Source organism: Rana temporaria, chromosome 1 (assembly GCF_905171775.1).
Source record: "Rana temporaria chromosome 1, aRanTem1.1, whole genome shotgun sequence".
NCBI classification, from domain to species: Eukaryota; Metazoa; Chordata; class Amphibia; order Anura; family Ranidae; genus Rana; species Rana temporaria.
This window is the reverse complement of record NC_053489.1, coordinates 175,410,458-175,424,484: the sequence shown is the minus strand read 5'-3', so window position 1 is coordinate 175,424,484 and position 14,027 is coordinate 175,410,458. Positions and strand designations below refer to the sequence as shown.

General features: G+C 39.1%; 1 protein-coding gene across 3 annotated transcripts in view; it reads left to right on the top strand.

The window, feature by feature from the left end:
* The window catches only part of LOC120933318 (BRCA1 associated protein), an 86,473-nt gene that overhangs the window by 31,770 nt on the left and 40,676 nt on the right, over positions 1-14,027 (top strand). For all 3 annotated transcript variants that reach the window (XM_040346476.1, XM_040346467.1, XM_040346484.1), the window contains 5 exons: positions 1,115-1,228; positions 2,707-2,855; positions 7,574-7,649; positions 9,289-9,427; positions 11,152-11,261. In XM_040346476.1, the coding sequence (XP_040202410.1) occupies positions 1,115-1,228; positions 2,707-2,855; positions 7,574-7,649; positions 9,289-9,427; positions 11,152-11,261 (588 nt within the window). The remainder of the gene's footprint in view (positions 1-1,114; positions 1,229-2,706; positions 2,856-7,573; positions 7,650-9,288; positions 9,428-11,151; positions 11,262-14,027) is intronic.

Below are 14,027 nucleotides of genomic sequence, written 5' to 3'. Positions count from 1 at the left end.
CCTTGGGCATTTGTTACCCCAACACTTCATATTCCTCATATGCGTTTTCTGTACCATTTACTTGTATAAGAAAGTATCCTGTTTTCTTTGTATTGCTTCCTTTATGTGAAATCCCTGGTGTTCCTGGCAGTCCCCTTGCTTTCCTATTAAAAACTGACCATACTAAGCAGCTGGAGAACTGACCATGGTGTTCTCCCCTATGCTGGCAACTCGGTGTACGCTCCTCCAATGATCAAACTTGCCCTGGCGCGCCTCCCCTTTCACACGTAATATCTGTGTGCTGCTCCCCCTCAGCTTTTATGCAGCTGAGAACAGAGGAAATGTGATCACCGATAAGGATGAGCACTAGCGTGTTCGCACAGTCCACGTGCAGAGCCCGCCAGGAAGTTGGCACTGCGCAGCGCTAATCACAGGCAGGGAGACATTTCCGGATCTCTGCAGCCGAGCATCGGGACAATGTCTCCCTGCCTGTGATTGGCGCAGCTCGGTGCTGACTTCCTGGCGAGCTCTGCACGTGGACTGTGCGAACACGCTGGAGCGCATCCTTAATCACTGATATAAAAAAAGGGTATTTATAATGTGTGTATTTTTATTTATTTTTTGTTTCTTTTTTATATCTATACACAAATGTTTTGCCTTTCATTTATTTTTCAAACTGAATGGGTTGTTTTTACAATCGCTTTATTATAGCATAAAGATCTTTTTATGCACAAATATTAGAACAGCACATTTAGTTTTTGTGTTTATTTTTGATTTGTTGATCTGTTGTATACATGAAAAATGTATGTGGAACAATATCATGAGATCTGAAAAGGCACAGTTGCATTACAAATGTACACTGGAATCTCCCAATTCACATGTATAGAGACCAACAAAGGATGTTCACTCCATGTGACTGTGTCAGGCATGGAGAGAAAAAAACCATGACAGATTTATCTAGAGAAACATTGTGTATAAATTCTGTGCTGGGTGAGTTGGATCACCTGAAGAGGTCCAAATGCCATAGGTGCTTCAGGACCAAAGCTGTGTCACCACTTCTAAAGTCTGCCTGTGCTGCTCATTAGACTCATGTTATGTTGGATGCCTCGGTTACATTTTTCTTTCTTGCCTGCAGGCAGAGGCAGATAGCTTTTACATAGAAAGCAATGGACGCCAGTTCAATTCTATAGAAGATGATGTTTGTCAGCTGGTCTATGTGGAAAGAGCAGAAGTTTTAAAGTCTGAAGATGTGAGTATATTCTGTATATATAATTTATATGCGCAGTTTGAGAATGAGCTTAAGACTGTATCTACATCAGAGTTGTAGTAGAGATGCAGGGAATAGACTTAATTTACGAAGTTATAATCGCTTTTGCCTTTGTTTGCAATCTTTATGGCTTCCTTTTCTATTGCTGATTTCTTTTAGATTTACCTTTTCAACTATGTAGTACAAGGGCCTGCCTGATTGCATACAAAATTTAAAGCGTTTACGTTTTGACCTCATATTGTGTGGTTTTGGTAAATCTTAAGGAAAACGTGTATATTGTATATGAATTAAGCCTTTTTTGATCCTGAAAGAATAAAAAATCACATGGATGTGTTGCGTGAATATGTTTTTGTGTGGATGGTGAGATACCTGTATGTGCCTTGTTGCTATGAATAAACTTTGGTGTTATGACCCTAATTTATCAAGCTGCAAATGCTTACAAAATGTACAAAGTGACATCTCAAGCAATGTCCTGATGTAGCTTATGGGGCATTTGAGCATGCCTTAAAGGGGTTGTAAAGGTAAAAAAAAAAAATCCCTAAATAGCTTCCTTTACCTTAGTGCAGTCCTCCTTCACTTGCCTCATCCTTCCATTTTGCTTTTTAAATGTCCTTATTTCTTCTGAGAAATCCTCACTTCCTGTTCTTCTGCCTGTAACTCCACACAGTAATGCAAGGCTTTCTCCCTGGAGATCTGTTGATCAATAAAAAAAATTTTTGGGAACATATACAGACAAGGCAAACGAAAAACTGTGTGCCAGATTATTACTTTTTTTTTTTTTTTGCTTTAAAAAACAAAAACATGTTATACTTACAGTGGTTTTGCACAGAGCTGCCCAATGTAAAAAAGGAACGTGGGAATGTTGGCTAGCTCAACAGATGATCTTTTGGAACAGAATGAAGACCACCTAGATCAATGGTAGGCCTTGACCCAGGACAGATCTTTCAAGGGGGATGGTGGTGATTGTAAACATTTGAATCCTTAAACAGGAACCATCTTGTCCATGTAGAGAGGTATGAGGATGCAGTTTCATTGCTCGTGTGCACCAGCTCTTCCATCTATCCGAATGGCTGCATCGTGTTGATCAGGTGGGAAAGTCCCGAGTCTTGGTGGATTTCCAGTATCTGGGGATAAGTGTTTTGGCTGAATTCAGCAGGTGAATTGTAAGGGATTGTTTGTATTTAGAGGGGGATATGTCTGTGTGGTGGAGAAGAAAAGTTTCTGGATTGAGTGGCAGATCCTGGTCTGTTATCTGATCGCCCACGGCACACACAGTATACGTTTTAATTCTAAATTATAATACTGAAGAGTCCTTCCTTGTTAATTTATTAGTCTTGTTTTTATTGTCCTTGCTGCTGTGGAAACCATGAAGAGTTGAATATTATAAGTTAATTTTTTTTGCCCCTGACTGGTTTTGAGTTTTTTGTAAATTTTACAGTTAATTGAAATGTCAATTGCAGGGTGCCAGTCTGCCAGTGATGGATCTGACGGAGCTCCCTAAGTGCACTGTGTGCCTAGAGAGGATGGACGAGTCTGTAAATGGTATTCTGACAACGCTGTGCAATCACAGCTTCCACAGCCAATGTTTGCAGCGATGGGATGACACCACGTAGGTGATTTTATATATCTAATCTGACTGATTTAATTAAACAAACTGGAGCACAGAAAATGGAACAGTTGCCCTTTGTATCTAATTTTATGCTGCCTTTCTTTTTAGCAAAATGACAACTGGAGGCTGAACAGTTAGTGCTGGCAACAGTGAGACAGTGGTAAAGCAAATTTATTTCTCTTTTCAAAAAGAGAAAAAAACACTACTTTAATTTTATTACAGCTTGTATTTTTGCACTGTTGTAGCTACAGTTGTGTTTTTTTTTTTTTTTTTCATTGGAATTTCCTATAGGAAACGTAATACAGTTTTGTGAGCAGGTTGACTGTGAACATTTTGTGCCTCCTTAAGGGGGGGGGGGGGGTTCCCCACTTCTTTTAGGATTTTTTCTGTTTTGTTTTTGCTCTGTAGAATGATTGATTTTTTTTTTTTTTTTTTTTTTAATCTGCGAGAAAAGGCTAATGTTGTATAGTCCAGAGGGAGAGCCCATCACATGAGTCTTTGAGATTTAGAGGCCAGCAAGGGTTTCAGCCTATCCACATCCATCCAGCCCCACCCCAAGATGAGGTTGCATTTTGTAGGCCCCCTTTTTTTTTTTTTTTTTTTTGTGCATTTTATGCAAGTGTGTGAGGCTTCAGGGTTTTATTACTTTTAGCCAGTGAAAAGCTAGTTACTAGGGGGGGGGGGGGGGGGGGAATTACAACGTGTGCATTTTTACAAGTTTTTAAGGCACTCCCATAGCTCAACAGAAGCTGGTGTCTTTTTTTTCGAACTTCAAGTGACACTACGCTCAGATGTGAATAGGTGCAATTGAAAACCATGGGAGTTTGGATATTTAGCATTTTTGGAGCTTTGGAACTACAACATTTCTAAGTGTGAATATGGCCTAAATTGTCCTGCTAATAAATGACATTAAAGCAGGACCTTTTGTGATTTTCTTCGAATAGCACAGCCTGGCCATAGACAAAGCTATTTTCTTTCCTGCAACTAAGGGCCAGTCAGTGTTGATGGGGGAATCTCTCCCATGAAGCTGTTGTGTTCTCATGGAGGGGAAAGCCATCCCTTCCGGGAAAACACAGTGATAGTTGCTATTATAGACTATAACATGTAAATATAACATATTCTGACAGGCTGGCTGCACCCAAGGTGATCGATCAACTTGAGTGCATTCAGCCTGCCCATACATGGTTCAAATCTCGCCTGGGTTCCTGCTGAACTGCCCAAGATTTGAACCATCTATGTCCGGCTTAAGGAAGATATCTGATAAATAGCATATCAATAACCCATATTCTTGATGGACAATATATAGCTTTATTGGGCATGTGTTGCTATGGTACTGCAAATGAAGATGTTTTTTTCATTTAATCTCTTGTCTGTCAACAGACTTGCTCTTAAATCTTGTACTGGTTGAAACCTAGTCAGTTGTTTATAAATAGTTAAAAATGTTTAATGCAAGTAAACCTGTCATAAAAATGTGTTGGATGTTAATTCTGACCCTCTAGCTTTATTACCTTTTTAAGTCCCTGACCAATTGGTATACAAATCGGGAAAGCTACTGGAAAGTCAAAAGTCCTCATCTACATACTGCAGTGGCAGCCTCCATGTTGACAGAAAGATGAGTTCACTTTTAGAAAAAATAAATAAATGCACATTTTTTGCAGGTAAAAAAAATGTACATTCATAATTTTTTTTCTTAGGCGCCTGCAGAGCATTGCACCTGCAATCAGCAGATCACAGTTGCAATGTCAGATTCCTGCAGACTGTCAGTACAGCTGTCTGCCATACTCTCTTGTACAGGCAGGCAGTTACTGAAGTCCAGGAAGTCTCTCGAGTGCCCTTGCAGTTCATTGAGAATTACAAGCCCTCTGCCACAGTCAGTACTTGTAGTTTAATTCAAGACCTTTGTGAATGAATAATGCAGCTGTGTGGGTGGAGTCCTGTATGGCCGTGCTGTTTTTTGAATTGTGATAGAGGATGCTGGGAGAGGATCCCCTGCCCACAGTCACAATTAAGGATCAATTTGGGGTGCAGGTAGGTGCTTTAGTAACCTCTTAAACCCATAGTCTAGGTGAAACATGTAACAGGTCATTTAAATGTAAACTTATCCTTTAAAAATATCTGCACACTACACATTTATTATTGAAGTGCATAACTAATTTCTCACAAAGAAATGTGAGGCCACTAATGCAGTCCAGCCACATATTCCAAAAAAGCTTTAGGGCATGTGTCCATAGGCTTTTGTTTGTGTTAGGAACCATCTCTCACCATACAAGTTGATGCAAAAAGCAGCTTGAAGCTGCTTAGGAGAAAAAGTAGGTTTCATCTTACGGCTACATGAACATAGGCCGTTGTGGACATCGAATTCCAGCATATTGGGGTGCTTGGGATGCAAAGGTAGAGCGTCCAGCCCTGCTACCAGCAGCCTGTAATCTATAACAGGCTGAAATGCACAGCATCTGGATGCTGTACTTCTGCAGTATTCTTATTTTAGGGTCGTATGCTGTCTGGGACATATGCCCTAAATGCAGGAATTCTGTGTTTGGGTTAAATGTCCCTAAACTCAGTACAGCATCCATCCACCATATATTTCAGCTTGACATAAATTTTGACCCCAAAATGCCAGGAAGGTTATGAGTCAGTCCACTGGGGGGCAGGAGGCCTCAATGAAAACAGTATATACCTGAAAGCAAAGCTGCATTTGCCCATCCACAAAAGCCCCAACTGAGTAGGTGGTAGAAGCATTCTAACTTGTTGCCCTTTTTTGCTTATACTTCATCAGAGACTTGATGCACAACTGTGCAGAGTTGTAAGAGCAGTGTGTACTTTAGGTATGCCACTGGTTAATTGTCACCCCTAATCAAATCATTACTGTAAATAGGGTCAAACCTTGATAAAGCAATACCTCCTTACAGCAACCATATGCAAGGGTCAGACTTTGGAGGATAACATGTAGCGCTTGGATAGGACTGAAAGTGGGGTCTTGGTAATGTATTTCAAATTATGTAAAACCTTCATAATTAAACAACCCTTCCCTTGTACAATGTTTTTTAGGATTCGAGAAGCTTTTTGTTTACCCACATAAGATTACATTAACATTTCAGTCCTATAATATAATGTGCTAATTTAAATAATATTTATATAGGAGAGGATAGGCAAAAATGATCTCATCTTAATCTTTGGATAGCAATCTGACTGCTATGAAAAAAGGCAATGCAGGTGGCAATAGCAGGGGGGGCGAAGTTGGTGGGGGGGATGTCACTCCCTGTTATATCATTACAGGAGGGTGTGGAGCGTAGTTTCGGACAGGCTGGGCATATCGCCCTTGCATGGCTACACCTCCCTGTGGCACAACTCTGCCCTGCCGGAGCTGGAGCGCATTCGAGACACCGAGGTGTGGAGTACTAGGGGAATATACTACTTGTCCCATGTTACCAGAAGCGGAAAACTAAAACCCTTCGATGTGTTACAGACTGAATACAATCTGCCTGACCACATGTTATTCCACTACGCCCAACTACGACACGCCTTTCAGGCTCAATTCCCCCAAGATGACTTGGCCCTAGCTGATAACCCCCTCATGGCAGCAGTTAAATACCCCGACCCCCAAAAAACTAATCACTCAATTCCACACTATGATCACACTCCCGAGTGCAACAGTGTCTGCCTACGCCCTAAAGCCCAGGTGGGAGGGGGAGGTGGGCCCACTGGAAGATGACGAGTGGAGTGACGCTCTCGATGCTTGCAACCTTGTATCCCCAAAATTGTCAGATCGCCTTACGCAAACCTTCATTATAAATAGAGCATATCTTACGCCTCTCAGGATCTCCAAGTACAGGAGGGACTCCCCGCTACGTGTCCAATGTGTAATCGCAATACGGGCACCTTCTTCCATTTAATCTGGCAGTGCGCTAAGGTCCAGGCCTTCTGGGAACAGGTGGTGAAATTCCTCCATGACAAAATGGGGTCCCCTATTACTCTACAGCCCAAACCGTGCCTGCTGGGTATTTTCCCAGATGTTGGCATCAATAAATTCCTTACAGTGTTCCTGCACGAGACACTTTTTATAGCCCAAAAGGTTATAGCGCGGGTGTGGATGCGATCAGAACCCCCAGAGCTGTCCCACTGGCTGGCAGAGGTCAACAGTGTACTACCGTACAAGAAATTGGTCTATTCGCATAGGGGCTGTTCGGCCAAATATGAAAAAATATGGGGAAAATGGCTGAACTCATCTGCAACCTGCACTTAGGAGAGATAGATGTGCTCAGGGGGTCCCCGGTCTCACGGAAGGGAATGGGAGACTGGGAGGGACGAGGGTGGACTGACAACTAACCCTGCTGTATTGTGTTCACATTCTGGGGCAACTAGGTTCAAACGTTGTTGTATTCCTGTGTTCTATGTTACCTATTGTTGACACACTTGTACCTGCATTCTATCTATGATCACTGGTCATGTGCTGTACCTGTACGCTATATGTATGCCCTGTGCGTTGTTGTTTTGCTCAAATAAAAGCTCTTTGATTGCAGCCTGAGAGCAAGCTCTATAAATACTTGGCTGATACAACACTTTAATGAAAGTTTATTGTATAAACCGTGTGTGTAATAAAACAATTGAAATCAGTGTTCCTGATGGATTTCACCAAGTCATTTTTTGTTCCAGCTTACTATAATTAAATTGCAACATGTTTCAGATTTGTATGTAAAAAAAAAAAATCTTTGTTACAGATGTCCGGTGTGTAGATACTGCCAAACCCCAGAACCAGTGGAGGAAAACAAATGCTTTGAGTGTGGTGTACAGGAAGTAAGTTGACATTTTGGGACTCTGCACTGGAGACATGTGTATTTGATCTTTTCCTGTGTCTTTTGCATAAAACACACTGAGCGAGTTGTTCTGCCTCGGAACTGATGTTTGCATTGTGAATAAAAGAGCAAATTTAACTCTCAACCCCCTGTATCTCTGTGCCAAATATAGCTGCCATCATGAACATGTAGAATTGTAAACTAGATGTAAAAAACAAAACAAAAACAACCCAAATGTTTAAAAGAATTAATTACATTTAGAAAGTTTTTTTTTTTTTTTTTTTTTTTTTATATAAATAAAGCTGCCACCCTGCATGTGATAATTTATGTTATGGCTTGCCTAGTGATCTCATGATTCTCTGGTTCCCGATCACCAATGGAGATCCAAACTGTCAGTGACAGCTGAAATTTAAAGCCAGCAGATGTGCAAAGTGTTACTGACCCGCTCAGAATTGATCCCGTTAACGGGAGCATGCTATGGAGTCTTTGTTAGAGAAAATAAAAAGCCTGGAGATGAATACTGACACCTTCAACCTGCAGTGGTAACGGCATTGTCTTCAGTTGTATACTTGTAAAAATAATGACAAATTTTAAATCAAAAATATATTTGTATATTTTTGCACATTTGTGTATAGGAAAACACAGATGCTGGGTTTTTATTAAGAGTTTACCAAATACAGTATATACATATTTAAAATGATTTAGGTATGCCGATTAGTTCTGGAGTTGTCCTCAAATTGGCTTACACTGCCTTAATTTGGCCTGGTCATCTCTGAAAACCCTTGTTGCGATGCTGCAATGCAGAATCGTTTGCTTTATTTCTTTATTTCGTTTTTCAAATTACTTGGTACATTTTATAAAGACTTTTTAAATACTTTAGCTTTCCTTATTTACTTCCTCATTCCGATTTTAGAAAGCCAGAGGGACAGCATTAACAGCCAAGCAATTGACATTTTTTTTAAAAGGAGGTCTTCATTATGATGCACACATTTTTATCCAAAAAGATACTCCTTTTCTGTAAGACCTGGTTAACACAGGAACGGACAGCTGCTGGAGCTTTACTTCTCTGGCAGCTTTCTGTTCTTGACTGCCGTAGGCGCTGATGTGGTGCATGATTCAGCACATTACACATGATTTTTTTTATTTTTTTTTAACTAAATGTTGCCTAGTTATAGTTTACAGTTACTTTTAAAAATGTACTAAACAAAACAACCAGCATCTGCCACACAGATCTCTGGCAAGTTAGGAAATATTTTTGTTTGATAACAAGTGCCTCTCACGATCTCTTTAAAGAAAGCCACATCTGGCCCGATCATGACAGGTGATGCTTGAATAAAGTCATGATCATCTATGTGGCACCATTTAAAATATAGTATGCAGTTGACACATGTCTGACATTGTAGTTTGTGGCAATGCATGGACAACCTTATTTTGAGTGGTCAAATAAGAAGACAGAACTCTCCAAATATTTTCACAACTTTTTTTTTTCTGTGCCATTGATAACTGTAAAATAGAATAAATATTGAAATATTTTAGTGTAAATAACAAAGTAGTAAAATAGTACTACATTATTGTAAGGAAATTGATGGCAGTCGAGGATTCTCTTCTCCCATTTCAGAATTTCTATGTCTGTCTTGCAGAACCTCTGGATCTGTTTAATATGTGGTCACATTGGCTGTGGTAGATATGTTAGCAGACATGCCTATAAACATTTTGAGGAGACGCAGCATACTTACGCAATGCAGCTTACCAATCACAGAGTCTGGGATTATGCTGGGGGTAAGTACATCTATTCCTACTTTCAGTTTTCAGCTTTTCAGTACTTTGAATAATTTGTATGTGCTATATATATATATATATATATATATATATATATATATATATATATATATTGGCTAATTTTGGCCAAGCTAGAACAAACAAACTGCTTTGTATGTAGCCTCAGTCACATGCAGTATACAGCACTGTGTTCTGGCAGTGTGAAAGCCATTCTATGAATTAATACAAAGCTTCCTCTGAGAAATCAATAGATGTCACATGTGGACCTCAGCCAGTCAGAGGAAGCTTTGTATTCATTCACAGAATACAAAGCTTCCTATGAATGGCTGAACGGTGCAGAGCCTTACTCAATTTTGTCCTGGGAGTGAGGAAGGAAGTCCCTGTCTCACTGCCAGAACACAGCACTGTATACTGTATGTAGCTGAGGCTACAGTGCAGTAAATGGTTTGTTTGGGCTAGCTATGCCTAAATAAACTTTTTAAAGAGACATTTAGGGCCAGATTACACCACATGCAGTCAAGTGCATTTATTTTCTGCATTAAAAACGAATGGAAAGTAGGTTATGTGGTTTTTCAATGGCATAGTTCACACCAGGTCATGTTTACCTTTTAATCTATTCCCTGCATTAGGGTGAAAAAACAATCCCAATAATTGTATCGCCCCAGGGGGGGTAAATCTTCTGGAGGGCAAGTGGTTATATATAAATTGGTGAAAGCATGAAATATTTGTCGGTTTCTTTCAGGTCACCTTATTAAGTCCCCTCCTTACCCCTGTAATTCCCCTTTCCTCCTTATCTAATGCATTGGTATGTACATGTAGTACCCTCATCAACTTTTCACCCCTCAGACCACCCGGGGCACATTTTATGTTCTAGGTCATTGCAAGGATTTATGTTTTATGGGATATGACCACAGAAACAAATATGCAAAAGTTTGCAGGTTTGGGTTGTGTCAATTGTGCAGTCTAACTCTAAGGCCCCATGTACACGGCACGCTGCTAAACGTACGTTCAAAGGCAGTTGGATGCGTTTTTCCACTGCCCCTGAACTCATTACATTTTTATCCTATGTGACCATGTACACAGTCTCGTTTATTGCCGTTTTTAGGCAGTTGCGTTTTAACAGCGTTTTTTTGAAAGCAAAAAAATGGGTTCAGGCGCCCAAGATTTTCACGTTTCAGAAGCCAAATGCGGTAATTATTATTATTTTTTTAAAAGCTTCTAGACGCAAACTTGCCAAACACGGCATGTAAACACGTCAAAACAGACGTTTTTAAACGTGGGTACTATCTGTCAAGTTTAATCATTTAGGAGCAGTTGTAAAAACGTCCCGTGTGCATGAAGCCTAATAATGTGTCATTTTGATTCTCAGCCATGTACTGTTCTGGTAATAAACTTGAATAATGTATTCTACCAAAAAGCTCTGTTTGGAATGTAGTGTGGGGAAATCTATCCAATAGGGTAACGGACCACTGTACTAAAATTAAACATTTTGCCTAGAATTGAACTTTGAAAATATCCTATTCCATTGTTTCAGGAATGTACATTAAAAAACAAATGTGTCTCTGGTGTATAGTCTATTTATACCTTTTACCGATTGAAGTACTGATGACAATAATGACAACATGCATGTTGCATATCAAATGTGTTTGATTTGTGTCCCTGTGTTGTATTTTAAATATTAACTGTAAGTAATCAGCAGTGCTTTGTATGTTCCACTTCTCTAGACAACTATGTTCATCGCCTGGTTGCTAGCAAGACCGATGGAAAAATAGTTCAGTATGAATGTGAGGGAGACACGTGTCAGGAGGAGAAGATAGATTCTCTGCAGTTAGAGGTGGGTAACTAGGTGGATTTGTATTAAAATTGTAAGTCGTGTTGGCAGTCTTGTAATGTGGAGAAATGCAGCTACAGGCTTCTTTCAGTGTCAATTTATCTGAACAAAACCTAGGACTTTAGTAACGTGCTTTCTGCTGGAGGGAAGGGGTGGAATTCTCCAGCTGACTTCCCCTTTCGCAGAAATAATTTTACTAATCATGTGACCAAAAATAGAGTAGCCTTTTCTCCAAAAGAACATGCCGAGCATGCTCTCTGCTAATCTATTTATAGCACCCACCCCGACACAAATTTTCAGGCTGGTTTTATCTCGGTTGTTGAACTTGTCAGAAGTTTATCAGGCCAATATCCGAAGAACGGAGCAGCAGAAAGACACTGGGCTCGGGGCTTTGGAGCGAGATAAGAAAACACTACAGATATATGTGCTTGGGTCAAATTTCGTGAATAAGCTTTACATCCACTTTAAGTCAAAGTAAATAAAATTGCTGGGTTTGACAAACAAACAAAAGAAAAATACATTTTTGTCATAGAACCTATGCATTCCTAGCTCCCCCATTTGTACTACCCCCCCCCCCCCCCCCCCCCAAAAAAAAACATCGCCCCTGATTATAAAAAAAAAATGATATATCCTTCCAAGAGGGAGGAATGCTTTTTATAGAACATTTTTAAATTCAAGCTTAGAATATAATTAATATGTGTGGTTTAATAAGCTATGAACTGTATTGACAGAGGTTATAAAATGCTTGAAAATTCTACACTCTTTTTATATATAAACCTCTTACCCAACTGCAGCTGTATAAATATCCTAACCCAATATTAACACAGGGCAGCAATCAATGATTATTTTCATAATCAGTTTGTCGATTTTATTGTTTTTGGTCGAATGAAAACCCCCAAAAAAAGTTTGTATAATTTAGTTAATATGTAAAGTAAAAAAAAAAAGACAATTTGTGGATATCTATATGCAGTGGTAAATATAAATAACATAAGCTTTATTATCTAATATATCTAATCTCCTCCGGGGAGAAAAAAAGCTTACACATTTACCAGTAGGTCTTCTATTAATGAATGTAGCAAGGGGTTTATAACTCCCCTCTGACTTCCAATGTTATGTCTGAAACCAGAGCATTCATAAAAAAACAATTGGTTTTAAAATTATGTATAATGAGATCAGGCTACTCATGTATTCAGATGACGCAGATCAATCCCATACGGATAATACAACCGCAACCAGTTGTTTGAAGGTTGGTAAAGTTCAGGAGAAATAAAAAAAAAAAAGAAAGAAAAAATGTTCAGGAGAAATGGGCATACGTCCTAGCTCAACATGTTTCATGACAATTTGCTTCCTCGGGAGCTTAGGTAAGTGTAACGGTCACCACCGTTTACGACCTTCCATCAACCCATGACAGCTCATCTGACACACAGACAAACCAACAGGACCTGATCCATATCAATTCCCCAGAAAATGAGACTGACCGCTCTATTCTCTGCTTCAAAATGTATGAACACTTTTAATGGTTACTTTCAGTCTTATATACAGTACAGCAGGTTACAGTAATCCAGGAACAAAACCACACCCCACCCATACATCACACGATGAGCTTCAATCACATTCTTTTAGATAATTACATAGAGGAGTTAATTATCCCCCAGACGTTGCGTCTCCGACAATAAGTAATTCACGTGCACCTGAGAAGTCACATTCCTTCATTAACAGAATTCAAACAAAACACCATCACACAATGATTGCTTCTCAATCCACATCTTAAGACAGACGGTCCGTCTCCGCATACAGCTTGACAAGTTCCATTCCACACACACAACAGTATTTAGCATACATAATGAGAGATCCTGGACCAGACTCAATTAGCATGTCAACAGTCTACGAAGAGAGATGAGTCATAGAATAAACCAACACTTTGCAATCTTCTGCAATATGAGCTATCAGTAATGTCCCCTGTCCTGTAATTTAGGAAATAATTTCTCAGTCACCCTATGGCCCTATCGAACATAAGGTGACCCTAGACATAAGAGTTATTAATGACGCTGGCACAGGAGTACCCCTCATCCTTCCAAAGTCTCTGTTTGTCCCGGGTCATTCCGTTACAGTAAGTATTTAGGATAAATAATTATATATATATATATATATATATATATATATATATATATATATATATATATATATAAATACTGTTTCAAGTAAACGCGATGAATGTGGTTTTATGTATTTTTGGAGATTTGGATTTTTTTTTTATATAATATATATATATATATATATATATATATATATATATATATATATATATATATATATATATATATATATATATATATATATATATATATATATATTTTTTTATTTATCCAGAATACTTATCCAAGCTCCTGAGGAAGCAAATTATTGCAAAACATGTTGAGCTATAGCAGGCTACCTTGACCTATGCCCATTTTTACTGCCTTCAAGCAACCGGTTGCTGTTGTATTTTCCTTATGGGATTGGTCTGGGTCATCTGAATACACTAGCAACCTAATCTGATTATACATATTTTAAACTAGGGGTGCTCAATCGCTTTTGGATGGCGGGTCGGCAAACCCGACCTATAAATATGCCTGATTCTTTAGGTTAACCTGCTTGCTTGATAAACACATTTTCCATTTATGTAGAGAAACGATAACTTTGTTAGTATAAACATATATTCAAAAATAATTTTGGCCCTCAGGGACAAATCTCAAGAATGTTTAGAACTGGTTTGTGTGTAACCTCCTG